The sequence below is a fragment of the Neofelis nebulosa genome, chromosome 12 (genome assembly GCF_028018385.1).
Source record: "Neofelis nebulosa isolate mNeoNeb1 chromosome 12, mNeoNeb1.pri, whole genome shotgun sequence".
NCBI classification, from domain to species: Eukaryota; Metazoa; Chordata; class Mammalia; order Carnivora; family Felidae; genus Neofelis; species Neofelis nebulosa.
The window spans coordinates 35,565,079-35,579,743 of record NC_080793.1 but is presented as its reverse complement, the minus strand read 5'-3'; the positions used below and the strand labels follow the sequence as shown (position 1 = coordinate 35,579,743).

At 44.6% G+C, this 14,665-nt stretch overlaps 1 protein-coding gene across 7 annotated transcripts in view; it reads left to right on the top strand.

Annotated features, from left to right (window-relative positions):
- FRMPD1 (FERM and PDZ domain containing 1) overlaps nt 1–14,665 on the top strand; it is a 144,105-nt gene that overhangs the window by 117,689 nt on the left and 11,751 nt on the right. For 6 of the 7 annotated variants that reach the window (XM_058694867.1, XM_058694864.1, XM_058694866.1 and 3 more), the window contains 6 exons: nt 819–953; nt 2,418–2,525; nt 6,575–6,670; nt 11,426–11,551; nt 12,633–12,752; nt 13,789–13,925. In XM_058694867.1, coding sequence (XP_058550850.1) covers nt 819–953; nt 2,418–2,525; nt 6,575–6,670; nt 11,426–11,551; nt 12,633–12,752; nt 13,789–13,925 — 722 coding nt within the window. The remainder of the gene's footprint in view (nt 1–818; nt 954–2,417; nt 2,526–6,574; nt 6,671–11,425; nt 11,552–12,632; nt 12,753–13,788; nt 13,926–14,665) is intronic. The other variant, XM_058694870.1, reaches the window with a different exon arrangement.

Below are 14,665 nucleotides of genomic sequence, written 5' to 3'. Positions count from 1 at the left end.
CCCCATCCCATGCTGTGCAATTGATTTTTTTGATCCTCAGTGCCACATTTCACATCAATTCCTGTCAAATCATGTTGTTTTGGCCCAGCGTTCTGGCACGCTGAGGTTGTACCATCCAGAAATTACAGAACTGCAATGCCGTCATCAGCTGTACTCATTCTCACTTCCTGCCAGGGATCCACCTCTTCCCATGCTTCTCTGACTTCCTCCATTACCCAGCCAGTTGATTTTCTTTTCTGATCCAGCTCTGGACTTTACTCTTGCAGGATTGCTGTCTCCAAGGTGGAAGATGATAACAGTTGTCCCGCCCCACCATGGATTCAAAAAGAATCTTCCCCTCACCCCCCCGACCCTTGTTTTGCCCCTGATTTCTCATTCCTTTGAATCTTAGGGTAGTGATGATTTTACCTGTCACTTTAACCCATCACTTTACTCTGTTCCCTTCAGCTCTGGATATCAGGGCTGTCAAGCCCTTCTTGTACCCTCTTGTGTTTGTTCTTTGTGATTTTTTGGCCTCTGGCCCGTAGTGGCACCTGCTCCTCAAGTTTCCCACACATCTCTTTTAGATTTCCTGTTTCTTCATCTTTCCTCCCAAATTTCTGCTGCCTGAGATCTGATGACACCTTGTAGCTCTGTTTCATTCACAGGTTTGGTAAGTACACTTTCTCTGATTTCATCCAAGGCATTGATAAACATCATTAATGGAGACTGAGCCAAAGGGAGCCTGAGTTGCTTAGTTAAAATATCAGGACAATTTTGAGAACACGTCAACTAGTTTTGAATCCTCCTAATGGCTCTGCATCTGGCCTTCTTTACAGGGGGATTATAGGAGACCTTATCAAACATTTTGCAAGAATGAAGGAATACTACTATATCCACAGGACCCTGCCTTATCAATCTGGAATCCCATCTTCAAAAGAAAAATGAACTTGATTGGCTCTGACTTATTCTTGGTAACACCATATTGGTTACTAGTGATCAATGACTAAAAAGCTCTCTGACCACCTCTTATCTTGGATTTTGCCAAGAAATAATAACAAACTTTACCAATCTGTGTTTTCCTTAATCTTCCATGTTCATTTTCTGGGAAATTTGATAATTAACCAGCTTTAGTCTCCTAATATGTTTTCTGTTTTCTTTTTTGTGGATGATACTAAGTCTCTCATCCCCTAGCTTCACTGGTACAGGTGTCTTGAACTCATTCAAAGAAGTCTGATAGTTTTATCACCAATTTTGGGTTGTAACTTTCTTTTTTCCCTTCTTCTGTCTCTTCTGATTGGAAAATCATTCTGCTTGAAGAAGAAAGCAAATCAAGGTTAAGTAATTTCTGGAGTTGAGGGATCACCACACAGGTTTACCTCTTCCCTGGGAACATTGCTATTTCCCCTTCTCCTTTTACTAAATTTTTTTTAAAACTATATATTTGAGATACTGAATCATAGTCATGAACCCTATTATTCCAAGGCTCTAGTTACCTATAATATCAAACTTCAGGGTCACTTCTTCACTTCATGTACTTAATGGCATTGGTCTGTTGATATCTGAGGCTATGAGCGTTGTCTCCAGTAGTTTCTCTGGTTGCTGTTATATCTCTTTTCCCTCAGCTACACAATATGTGGTCCAGAGCTCCATCTTGAAACTCGTAACACATGGAAACATTCTAGAGCCTGGCCGAAAGGACTATCCAGACCAAGGAAACACAGCATGCGAGGCTGGGAATAACACAGCAGGATTCCATCCAGGCACATCACATCCTGTTGGTCTAGGTCATACAAGTTGCTGTTCATTGTGTCACAGTTTAACCTGATACAATCTAGCCCGGGGCTTAATTACATACTCATACCAAACTGTGATGATTCTTTCTACTTCTGGGGAAAGAGGGCACCACCCAAAAGATGAGAAGAGCAAAGAGGGCCAAGGGTAAATCACAAGGGTCAGAGCTTCAGGGAGCCCTGGAGGTTTTTGGACCCAACTCTAACATTGTACATAGGAAGACTAAAGACCAAAGAGGAGCGATAACTTGGCCAAAGTCACACAGACTTATTTTGTCTTATTTTACACACAGAGAACTGGTTTTCTTCCATAATAATTTGTGTTTGAGTTAGGTCTTACAACTGTTGAGTAGCAGAACTTGAGTCTTCTTGTTCACAGGCCATTTCTTGTCTTTGTCATACACAACCATTTCACCACCATACTGAATCTTCAACTGTTCTCAGACATATACGAACATTGTCTGGGTTGGGATCCATAGACTTTATGAAAAGAGTTCTTTGGTGAGATGCTGTCCTTCTCTGTGGGTTTTCATTGAGTCCTCAACAGCTGTCAGAGGTTTTGCTTTTGTTTTTAAGAAATGAGAAGACGTGTAATGACTTTTACAAAAGTCCTGTTCTAAAATGTGTCATGTTAATTTTTTGCAGGGAGTCCCCAAGTCATCCTTCCTGACTGAGGAGAAGAGAGCTCGGCTAAAGACCAACCCTGTGAAGGTGCACTTTGCTGAGGAAGTGCTTGTCAGTGGACACAGCCAGGTGCGTCACTAGTTAAGGGGTTGAAATTACTCTGCATGAAGCTGGTGAGCTACCTCCTGGCACCTACCTCCTTGAGACTCTGGAATCTTGCAGCCCAGAGAGGATACCAGGGGAGTGCAGTGGGTTTGCTAGAGGTTCTGAGCACCCTCAGTAAGATGCCTGCAGACCACGGACAGGGAGAGCCAGGGAGAGAAGCACTGGGTGTGGCTTTCTTTTGTTCTGTGACTCCATTCTCTTGCCCATGAAATGTCAACAGATTGCAAATACTAATTTCTTATTTTGAACCTTCAAACTTAGTGTTCCCCCTAAAGGTTGATATTGATAGTAGTGATGGTAGTGGTGGGGATTGATTGGCTTTCTTTTCCCCCAAGAGCCCATTATGTGTTTAACTTCTATTATGTGAATCTAAACTTTTTGGATACATAATCCTTGGTCATCACAATACCCTGCAAGGGAGGTATTTTAACACAAGAGGAAGCAGAAGCTGAGAGAGTTTAAGACAATTAACCTCTCAGATCACATAGCAAGAAGATATAAGAGCCCAGGTCTGTGTGACTTCAGTCCTTTTATTTTCCATTCTAACATACCATCTAGTCCTTTTTGATACGGAGAGATCCAGGATTAGGGGAGGACAAATTTGTAAAGGAAAAATATTGGTGGAGTTTATGTTTTTAATGTGGGCTGTTGGATAAAAGACTTATTCATAGTTTACACATTTTCTTCCCAATGGCCTGAAACTATTGCCATTCTGCATTCAGCAATCAATATTAGATTTTGAAACTTTCAAGTCAGAGCTTGTCCTTTTCTGGTCTTCTCGCCATAGAGATCTGCACATGGAGAGGGGTGGCCATTTTAACAAAGGGTTCCGGGTGAACTGGTTCACCTCTGCAGAACACTTATTTTCTACCTTGCCTGCTACTTAACAGACCACACCTTCATTAGACCTGAGAGTGGAAGGTGGATTTGTTCATGAAGGGGCCAGTGGGAGGCCTCATGCATTAGAAAAGGCCTGAGATCCTGTCACGCAGCCATTTTTTATCTCTGTGTGTGTGGTTTTTAAAAAAAAATTTTAATGTTTGTTTTTGAGAGAAAGAGAGACAGAGCATGAGTGGGGGAGGGGCAGAGAGAAGGAGACACAGAATCCGAAGCAGGCTCCAGGCTCTGAGCTGTGGCCCCAGAGCCTGATGCGGGGCTCAAACTCATAAGCAGTGAGATCATGACCTGAACTGAAGTCAGGCACTTAACCGACTGAGCCATCCAGGCGCCCCTCTGTGTGTCCATGTTGGTGGAAATGGATTGAACCTCTCTAGCAAATTAAATTTAGATTCAGTGTGTATTTTTTAGGAGTAATACACAGTGATGAGAAGTAGAGGCTAGAACCAGTTCACAGGACAAGTAGAGAATAAAGGTTCTGTGGATGTGAACCTGATCACCTGGATCCTGTGTTAAAATGGCTCCCATTCCCTGCTTGCTGGTATTGTGAGAAGACCAGGTACAGACAGGTTTGACCCGAACTGGCTACAAAAACTGGTTCAGAATTTTGGTAAGGGTGGGAGTTTAGAGAAAGAGGTTCTAAAAAGGTGTCTCCGGGGAGACTTGCGGGTCAGAGCACCAAGTTTCTGTATCAGCCACGTAAGGCAGAGATAGCAAAACCAGTGAGAGTTCATCACTGTGACCTACCTACTCATCCTTTCAAATGTTTAAAAGATGATAAAATTGGTTGTTAACCTTTCCTCCTGAAAGCAGCATAAGACACCAGAAAAATTTTAAATAGTCAGCTAACATTTGCAAAATGCTTAACTTTGCTAACGGTTAAGACCAGGTGTGGACAGGTTTGACAAATAAAGAAAAAAAAATGGAAGTCCTGATGCTGAGAAAGTAGCCACAGTCATGCACTAACTGGTAGCTTTGTACATTGGTTTCATCTTTTTTGTGTGGGGGAAAAAACAAAGCATAATGAATGCCATAAAAAGTGGCCAAAGGTTCGCATTGCTATTAATTTAGTCTATAAAATAATTCAAATTCAAATCCATGTGTTTAAAGATATCTATAGTACTGATATTCAAAATAGAAAAAAAAAAAATTAGGGACGCCTCGGTGGCTCATTTGGTTAAGTGTCTGACTTCAGCTCAGGTCATGATCTTGCAGTCCAGTCTGTGGGTTCAAGCCCCGCGTCGGGCTCTGTGCTAACAGCTCAGAGCCTGGAGCCTGCTTCAGATTCTGTGTCTCCCTCTCTCTGTCTGCCCCTTCCCCTCTCATGCTCTCTCTCTCTCTCTCAAAAATGAATAAACATTAAAAAAAATTTTTTTTAACAAATAAATACAATAGAAAATAGAAAAAAATTGAAAAGAATGTTAAATGTCTAGGGCCGAGGAATGGTTCAATCAATTCTGGTATTTCAAATCAATAGAAGATTTTAAGTCCATTAAAATGATAAACATTAAACCCACATTAAAAAGTGTATATGAGGGGTGCCTGGGTGGCTCAGTCGGTTGAGCGTCTGACTTCAGCTCAGGTCATGATCTCACGGTCTGTGAGTTCAAGCCCCACATCAGGCTCTGTGCTGACAGCTCAGAGCCTGGAGCCTTGCTCAGATTCTGTATCTCCCTCTCTCTCTGCCCCTCCCTTGCTCAAAAATAAATAAAAATATTTTAAAAAAAAAAGTGTATATGAAATACGTGTTGAATAAAAAGTGAAAATAGAAACTGTGCATGTTCCATTACTGCAGCTCTCTAAAACTGATTTACAGGTATAGATAAAAATGGAAAGAAACCTTAGAGAAAAGTAAATGGTGGTAGTTATGTGATGCTGTTATGGAGGTATTTTTTGTAAGTGCCAAATAATAAAATCTCAAGGAAGAAATTTTGCCCTTGGGAAATCCGAAGTGAAGGTCATCCTAAACACCCGAAACCAGAGAAGTGAGGTGATCACAGAGCAAGCAGTTTGAAATCCCTCCTCCCTGATTGTGACACAGCATGGGGATCTGAACTCATCTCTTTTTCCTCCATAAAAATACTGTGTCTTTTTTAAAGTTATAGAGACTGATGAGTGTGCGTCTTACCTAAAAGATACAAGTGCCCTTATATTCAGAAGGTACATAATTCTCCTCTGAAGTAGACTGTCAGTTTTTTGGGATGTTTTGTTTTGTTTTGTTTTGTTTTGTTTTGTTTGGCAAAGAGATGATAAGCTTCTCTACCCGGGTGGGCTTTATACCCAAACTCTTTGCAGAGATTATACCTGGGAGCAATTTTAGCTCAGATCTTAGGGACTCTAGAACTGCTTGCTCACTGATTCTGGAAGGACACCAACCCCAAGGGCCCTCTTTATTTACAGCTAAACACTCAGATGTCCCTTTTTTATGAGACTAGCTAGTCCTGGGGGGATTCTTGAGCCCAAAGGGATCATTCCCTTGCCTTGTCCCACTGCAGGGATTCTGGCTGGCTTGGGGTTACCAAACACAGATTATTCCTGTGCCTCCTTCCCAAAAACAACCCTCCAGGTGTGGCAGAATCCCTTGGGAGATTCTGCAAGTCCTGGGCGATGGTTGGGATGAGTGAAGGTGGGGAGCAGCCCTCTGCCCTTTGGGAATGCAGCAGGAAAATGGGGGGGGGCACTCTGAGGTAGTTTCCCACCCCATTCAGCCCCCCAGCTCCCCCAAGGGAAGGCTGTCTTGGAGAGTGTGCATGCTTGTCATCTGACTTATTAAGCTGTATCCCATAAGGCTAGCAACCAAAGATACTGAAGTGGCAGCTGATGACGGTGGGGCCTTATTCAGGCTCATGCAGTGCCATCAGTGTGCTCACGGCAGGGCTCACTCCTCTCCACCCTCTCACGTCTGACACTTCTAGTGAACGAAGCGTGCCTGTCTCTGTGTGACATAGACCTGGTCCATTGGAGAAGTCCCCAAATGCCAAGAAGCAGCCCACGTCCTGGTGAGGAGGCTAGGGAGGATCCTGCTCTCTGCACCAAGCAGGGCCAGGGGAGCTGAGGACTAGTCACACCCAGGGGAGAGGAAGGGCCAGTTTCAACACTACTTTTGTGTTTTCTAGGGTAATTCTCTGCTGTGTATGCCCAACGTGCTCAAGCTGTACTTGGAGAATGGACAGACCAAAGCTTTCAAGTTTGAGGCAAACACAACTGTCAAGGTATTTAGAGTAAATCTGAGTCTTTTTCCCAAGGAGAATTTGCTGGCTCCCAGGACCCCCGGGCATCTTGCCCTGAAGCTGTCTTGGTGCTCTTACAACCGTCACGGTCTGGGCACCTATAATAAGCCAAGCACCGTGTTATCTCATTAGTTGTACAACTACCCAGCAAGATGTATTTTTATCACTATCTTCCAGGGGAGGAAATCCGGGATCAGAGGGATGAACCCAAGGTCCTATTACAACTTGTAAACCTTCACCCTTAACCACTGGGCTCCCTGCCTCTTGAATGTGACCCCATTTGCTACCCAAAAGACTAGTGCAGCCAGAGACTCAAGCAGTATGTCAGAGTGGGCCCAAGAGTCTGCATATTCTGTTCTGGGGTGAAGTCAGTTCAACTTCTTTTTGACAGGCTCCTCCGTATGAGGATGGGTGGGAGGAGGTGCTCTGGGGGGGGGGGGCAGGGGAGGGGTGTACAGACTAGGTAAAGTGTGGTTTTGTCTTCCAGAAGCTTGTAGTCTAGTTGAGGGAGGTTGGACATTCAAGGAGCTCCCAGGTCCCGGGCAGGATGAAATAAGGTCTGCAAAGAGAGGGACAAGGAAGCACTCTGCTTGCAAGGGAAAGAGCACCATCTGCTCCTTCCTGTCAGAGAAGGCTTTGCAAAAAAACAGCTGGACCTGAGCTAAGCTTTGAAGGGCAGTCAAGAATTCAGTAAGGGAAGGTGGGGACACGACTGTTGGCAGGGGTTGGGGGTACTAATTCACATGTACTAATGCAGAGAGCCAATAAGACAGGCATTGCCCAGGAAGTAGTAATCCATCCAATGACACTGGACCACAGGCCATATTCTTTTAGGAGGAGTGAGAGAGGGCACGGGCTGGCTGGGGACGGCGTTGAGTGACATTCATAGAGAGTAAGGGATGGCACAACAGTTTCTGAACAAGAGAGTAAATGGTGTTAGAGTGAGGCTCCAGTGAAGAAGCAAACAAAGGGGTTCAGGTGGGCAGCTATACATACAGTAGCCAAGACATACACACGTACACACACACTCACACACAGGTACCCACCCCCCCATGCACACATATGTGCATACAGCCAGTGTTCCTCTCTGTCACCTTCCTTTGGCAATTCCTAGAGCTGCTCCAAATGCCCTATCCAATTCTTGCCTCAGCATGACTGAGGAGAAGCTGGAGAAAGCCTCTCTGCACTGGGGAAGACCAGACTCAGAGGAGGAAGAGGAGGGAGGAATGGATTTGTTAAGTGTTTACCACATGTCTGCTTTCCTGGGCACTCCCTTGTGCCCTTCCTGTCTCCTTTAATGCCTCCAGTAACGTTGTAAAGTGATGAGTATTATCCCCATTTTGCACATGATAACACAGGCCCAAGAGATGCCCAAATTGTCAGGGTCAACTAGCTCATAACTGGCTTCAAACTTGGTCTATTTCTGAACCCTGCATCAATTAGATAAGGTTTCTACTCCTGTCATCTTTGATCTAAAAGCATTGGAATTGGGGGGGGGGGCCTTGGTGGCTCAGTCGGTTTAGTGTCCGACTTTGGCTCAGGTCATGATCTCACAGTTCGTGAGTTTGAGCCCCGCATCGGGCTCTGTGCTGACAGCTTAGAGCCTGGAGCCTGCTTAGAATTCTGTGTCTCCCTCTCTCTCTGCTCCTCCCCACTCATGCTCTGTCTCTCTCTCCTTCAAAAATAAATAAAAACATTAAAAAAAAAAAAAAAAGCATTGGAATCGGGTGCCTGGGTGGCTCCCTTGGTTAAGCGTCCAACTCTTGATTTCAGCTCGGGTCATGATCTCATGGTTCATGGGATCGAACCTCGCATTGGGCTCTGTGCTGACAGCATGGAGCCTGCTCGGGATTCTCTCTCTCTTTCTTTCTCTCTCAAAATAAATAAATAAACATTAAAATAAGTGCACTGGAATGGAAGAGAATGATTTATTTAGAGTGAGCCCCGCTTTGGTGGCCAAAAAGACTTTGAGATGATTTATAATAAAAGCACACACCACAAAGGAATTAGATCCAAGATGATAGATAGACAGAGTTGGGGAAATGAGCAAGGATTTAGCTGGTAGAATACTGGTTAATTTTACTTTCTCTGTAGTAACCAAAATTTTAAAAGCAAGTCTTTTAGTTCTTTATGACAGAGAGGCATGAGGGAAGATACAAACAAATCCTGTGGGTCAAAAAAAAAAAAATTTACTGTCAGTTCATGATTGACATGAACTTTTCTTCCTGGCTCCCTTACAAAGGGGAGCAAAGCTTTTACCTTAGAAAACTCACTTTCTCTAAGTCTAGAAAAATAATATATCATTCAACCCAGTGAACATTTGTGTGCCAGAAGAGCTGTCAGGGATAAAGAAACAAATTCCTCAGTGTCACACCCAAAAGGAGCCCAGAGACATGGCGTGGGGCCTGCGGGGGGGAGGAGAGGAGACCTGGGGCTAACTCAGTGTGAACCGAGGCAGGTGCAGTGTGCTCAGGGTCATGACAGTGGGACATAAAAATGGTGTGGTAGGGGCACCTGGGTGGCTCAGTCGGCTAAGCGTCCGACTTTGTTTAGGTCATGATCTCACAGTTCGTGGGTTCGATCCCCACATCGGGCTCTGTGCTGACAGCTTAGAGCCTGGAGCTTGCTTTGAATTCTATGTTTTCCTCTCTCTCTGTTCCTCCCCTGTTCATGCTCTGTCTCTCTCTCTCTCCTTCAAAAATAAATAAAAACATTAAAAAAAATTTTTTAATGGTGTGGTAAGGCTGCAGGGCCCAGAGACCTGCCAGCTGGAGGGCAAGGAAAAACCTCCAGGGAGGCTGACTTGGAAAGATAGACAGACTTTTGACAGGAATAGGCCATGAGCGGTGTGTGAAGACAGCATCCACGGGGAATGGGGAATGGCATCTACAAAGACCCAAAGTTGGGAACTTTGGACAAGAGGACAGGGCTTGTGAGCAGAGTGCATTGGAAGAGGCAGCAGAAGATCAAGTGGGAGAAGTGGATTGGCACCCGGTACTGGAGAGCTTTGAATATTAAGCTGAGGAGTTTGGATTTGGCCTAGTGGGCCATGGGGTGGGGGAGGGTATCCCTGAATATTCTTGAGCAAGAGAGCATAATCAGTACACAGCACAAGGTTTAGACAACTTCCTGTAGATCAGGGGTCAGCAAACTTTTTCTGTAAAAGGCCAAAATGTAAATATTTTAGGTTTTACAGGCTGTAGGGTCTCTGTCACAGTTCCTCAACTCTGCCATTGTAGCAAACAGACATGGCTGTGTTCCCATATAACTTTAATTACAAAACCAAGCAGGGGGCTGGATTTGACCTATGGGCTGTGATTTGCCGACCTCTGCTCTAGATGCAAGGTGGAGGTCAGATGGATAGTAAGGTGATCACTAGCATACCACTCTGCAAGGTGGAGAAATGTGTGAGCTCAAGGCACAGTAGACATTGGAGGATGGAGAGGGAGACAGTCAAGAGACGGCCTCTCCATCAAGGCCAGTGCAAAGCAGGCATTAGATTAATGTTGAGTTAGATGGATTGTTCAGGACTTGGTCTCACTGGTGAGTTATGGAGGGTGATGGAGCAAGTAGAAAGAGGATTCAGACTAGCAGGTAGCACCTGAAGTTTTGGCACTTACTAAACCTGAGCTTTTGGCAGGACATCTCTAATGAGTCTGTGATGATTATTGATTCATTGAGTAAAGGTTTATTGAACGTTACTGAATCCCAGGCTTTGGAGATCTAGTGGAGCACAAGAGAGGCAGGGTTCATATTCTAAGGAGTTTACCATCTAGTGGGTGAAAGACAGTAAACAAGAAAACACATATTAGCGGCTAGCAGGTACTGAACACTTGCCATCTGCTAGGTACCATTCAGGCAGAATAAAGAATTTAACCAGGGACACACAACTGGTAGTGGTGGTATGGGTCTAGAACCCATTCACTTAACTTTATTATACTGTCTCTTACTAAAGAACATAGCTGTTATTGAAGCAAATATTAAATATTGATGAGGGAAATAAACAGGATCTTGGGACAGAGAAGGGAAGGGTCAATCATATTTAGATACAGTGACCAGAGAAGGCATCTCCAAAGAGAGGGAAACAGCTTTGTGAGGAGTGATGGGAAAAGTGTGCCAGGCAGAGGGAACAGCATGTGTGAATGCCTTGTGGTAGCAAAGACCTTGTGATAACATAGGGCCACTGTAGTGAATGAAGGAGAGGAATGTGGCATGGCAACTCTAATGGTTCAGCAGTAATTATCATTCCACCCTACCAGCCACTCTGAGACAGAGGCATCATTATCCATTTTTCAGGAAGAAACTGAGGTTCAGAAATGTTAGATTGATTTCCCAGTTGCAGAGCTGGGTAGGTGGTGGGATTCTGTCTGGTTAGCAGTTGAAAATGCAGACTCCAGCGAGAGTATGAATCCAGAGACCTTGAAGAGAGGCATGAGCCTCCAGCACATGGCTTCAGCCTTCCAAGAGACAAGAGAGGATGACTGTATGGATGTGCTGGAGCCCCAAAGAGAGGGGAGCAGTGGGTGTAGGGCCATGAGGGGTGATGAGAAGTCCCTTATGTAGCCTGGGAAGATTCAGCTGCCTGAGTTGGCAGTGGACCCAGCCAGCACAGGCTTTTTTCTCCCCAGCTGCACCGAGGGGCAGAGAAAAGGTCAAGGAGGTCCTCCCTGCTCTGTGCCTGAGCACGAGGGCCAGCCTGCTCTTTGGGTGACTCTTATGTCTCTCTGTGCCTGGCAGGACATCATCCTCACTGTGAAGGAGAAGCTGTCCATCCGAAGCATGGAGTACTTTGCACTGGCCCTGGAAGAGCAGTACAACATCTCACGGCTGCACCTACTGCATGAGGAGGAACTTATCCAGCAGGTATACCTGCTCCTTGTGAGGAGAGCCGGGCTGGGCAAGCTACACAACTCAGCCAGAATCTTTGGGATAGGGCCCAGCACATCAGCACTTTCTCATGCCCTCACTCAGCCTGGGGATAACAGGGCAAAAATCAGGACTGATTTTCATATGAAGTATGTGGGGTCCCATTTTGCAGATGTGGAGATAGTGACTTAGAAAGATAAGATGACTGGGGTACCTGGGTGGCTCACTCAGTTCAGCATCTGACTCAGTTTCGGCTCCAGTCATGATCTCCTGGTTTGTGAGTTCGAGCACAGCACTGGGCTCTGCTCTGACAGTGTGGAGCCTGCTTGGGATTCTCTCTCTCCCTCTCTCTTGGCCCATCCCCCATTTGCTCTCTCTGTCTTTCTTGAAATGAATAAATAAACTTAAAAAAGAAGATAAGGTGACTTACTCAAGGTAATGAAACCAATAGAGCCCCATCTTTTGCTTCCAGCTCTGATGATCTTTGAAAAGTCAGAGAAGCATTTCTTACTGGGTCTAAGCCCTTTTTCTGAGACTTACCCCTAAGCTGGTCCCTGATGGATTGGCAGGGCATAGTCTGTCTGTACCAATCAGTCTTTCAGCCTTTCAGTGATTTGTCATGCCAACTTTTTAACATGTCTGTTCCATTAGCATTGAAAAAGAAAATCAAATGAAATCCCCAAGATAGTTGAAGTAGGAAAAAAAGTGAGGTCATAATAAAACAATGTATACTATACTATTATTTGTGGAAAATAAAATAATACACATATATAGAAACATACACACACACACACACAGTCTCTGAAGGGGCATATAGGAGACTGGAAGTAGATTTCTTTTGGAAAGAACAATTTGATGGGGTCAGTGGGAAACTTTGTTCTTTTGAGCCTTTTACATTTTATACCCATGGGAAAGTCAAGAGCGAAGGTCTGCAGCTGTTTTGGGAAACACTAAAATTGAAATCTCTGAGGACTTTCATTATCTCCTTTTTTTTTTTTTTTTTTTTTAAGTTACTTTGTGGAATAGCTGTGAGAACAAAGGCAGTTAGAGGATTAACTATGTCCCTTACCCATTGCAGGTGGTAGAAAGGGAGGAGTCACATGACTACCGCTGCCTCTTCAGGGTGTGTTTTGTTCCCAAGGACCCCCTGGACCTCCTGAAAGAAGATCCTGTGGCCTTTGAATACCTCTACCTGCAGGTGACTGGATCTGCCCTTCCTAAAATAACAGTGGTTTTTCTCAAAGATGGCACATTGGGTGATTTTGAACATGAGCTTAAGGCAGTTAAGCATCTCCCTGGTAGGGATTATCTATCTGAAGAATAGGCTTGATTATCCTTCAGAATAGTTGCTGTCTTAGGATATTTGCTACGTATTAATGAAATTTAGGCTTAGCCCTCAATGTGGATGATACATTTTCTACTAACATTTAGAGCTACAGTTTTTTATTGCTTCGAGTGGCATTAGTGCTTCAAAGCCTTATTTAGTTTTTTAAAATGTTTATTTATTTTTGAGAGGGAAAGTGACTGTGAATGGGGGAGAGGCAGAGAGATGGGGGAGAGAGAGCATCCTAAGCAGGCTCTGTGCTGTCAGTACAGAGCCTGACACAGGGCTTGATCCCATTAACCGTGAGATCATGACCTGAGCCGAAATCAAGAGTTGGATGCTCAACTGACTGAGCCACCCAGGCTCCCCTTCAAAGCCTTATTTTAGAAACAATGAAAAGGAGTCTTGGGAAGCTCACATGATTTTCCCAGGCCATGCATTTGATGGCAGAGCCAAAAATTGGTTCCTTGACCCTTAGCCTGGTGTTCCCCCTACTTTGCCTGCTTGGGTGAGATGTATCATGTCATTTTTCTGCCGATGAAAAAAGAATCATTTCCAAGGTATTGCCATTGTACCAATGAGGTAACTCAAACTAGATGAATTAACTTGCCCAAATCTTACAGAAATGATGGCAGCAAATAATACCAAAACTAGTTTATATTTGTGTAATGCTGTGTCCTTATGCCTCCTTTCATACGTTATCTAATTTAAACCTCACAGAAACAGCGTAAGGTAGACTTGACTGCATTTAGCAATGAGAAGACACCAATGTTCAGAGTCTTAGTAAGTCAACCAAGGTCACATAGCCAAGAATTGGCAGATCCGGGTCTCAGAGCCTTTCACCTGAAAGAACTAGGAACACAATCCATGTATTCTCGTTTCCCAATTCCTCTGATGTAATCTCTTCTAGAGCTGCAGTGATGTGCTCCAGGAGCGCTTTGCGGTAGAAATGAAATGTAGCTCCGCGCTCCGGCTCGCAGCCCTGCACATCCAGGAGCGGATCTACGCATGCGCCCAGCCGCAGAAGATCTCTTTGAAGTACATAGAGTGAGTGGCAGGCGACTTCTACGTGCCGTCAACAGCAGCTGGGCTGCATTTATAACTTGGCTGGCTCCTGGCCAGGATGGCCAGATTCCACAGAAAGATGATACTCACCAACCTGCCCATCTGTCTGTTGTCTTTCCATCCATTTCCCTCCCCACTGTCTCGGACCCAGCCCAGCTCCCCCAGATGTCAGAATCTGGCTGCGCACTCGGGGGCAGAAGCCAACTGCAGATAGAATGACACAGGATCCCTTTGTAGATTCCCAGTTCCTGAGAGAATGTCTTGGGATATCCGTTGACAACATCAGTGTAAAGCTCTTCTGAGGGCAGAAATGCCTTGGAAATTAATCTTGTGTGAACCAGTTGTGTGGTGTTATATTCCTATTAGAGCAGTTTCAAGTCCTGGGATTCCAACACGTCCTGGTTCGTAGGCTAAGTTTTCATTTTTCTCTGGGAAGCATCACCCAGGTTTGCTAAGCCATTCACCAAATCTCAACTGTGTCCTGTCTGGGCATCAAAATCAAATGGGGAATCATAATTAAAACATAAAACAGATCCTTGACCCTATTCCTGAAATACTGGGTTAAATCTCTAGGGAATGAGACCTGAGGATCTGTATTCTTATCCAGTTTGTTGGAGAATTTTGAGGCTGTTAGGCTGGCACCATTCTGAAGCATAACCTCAAGGATTCACAGGTGCTGTGTGAGAATGTATTATACATATGTGATCAGTATTTCTGATATG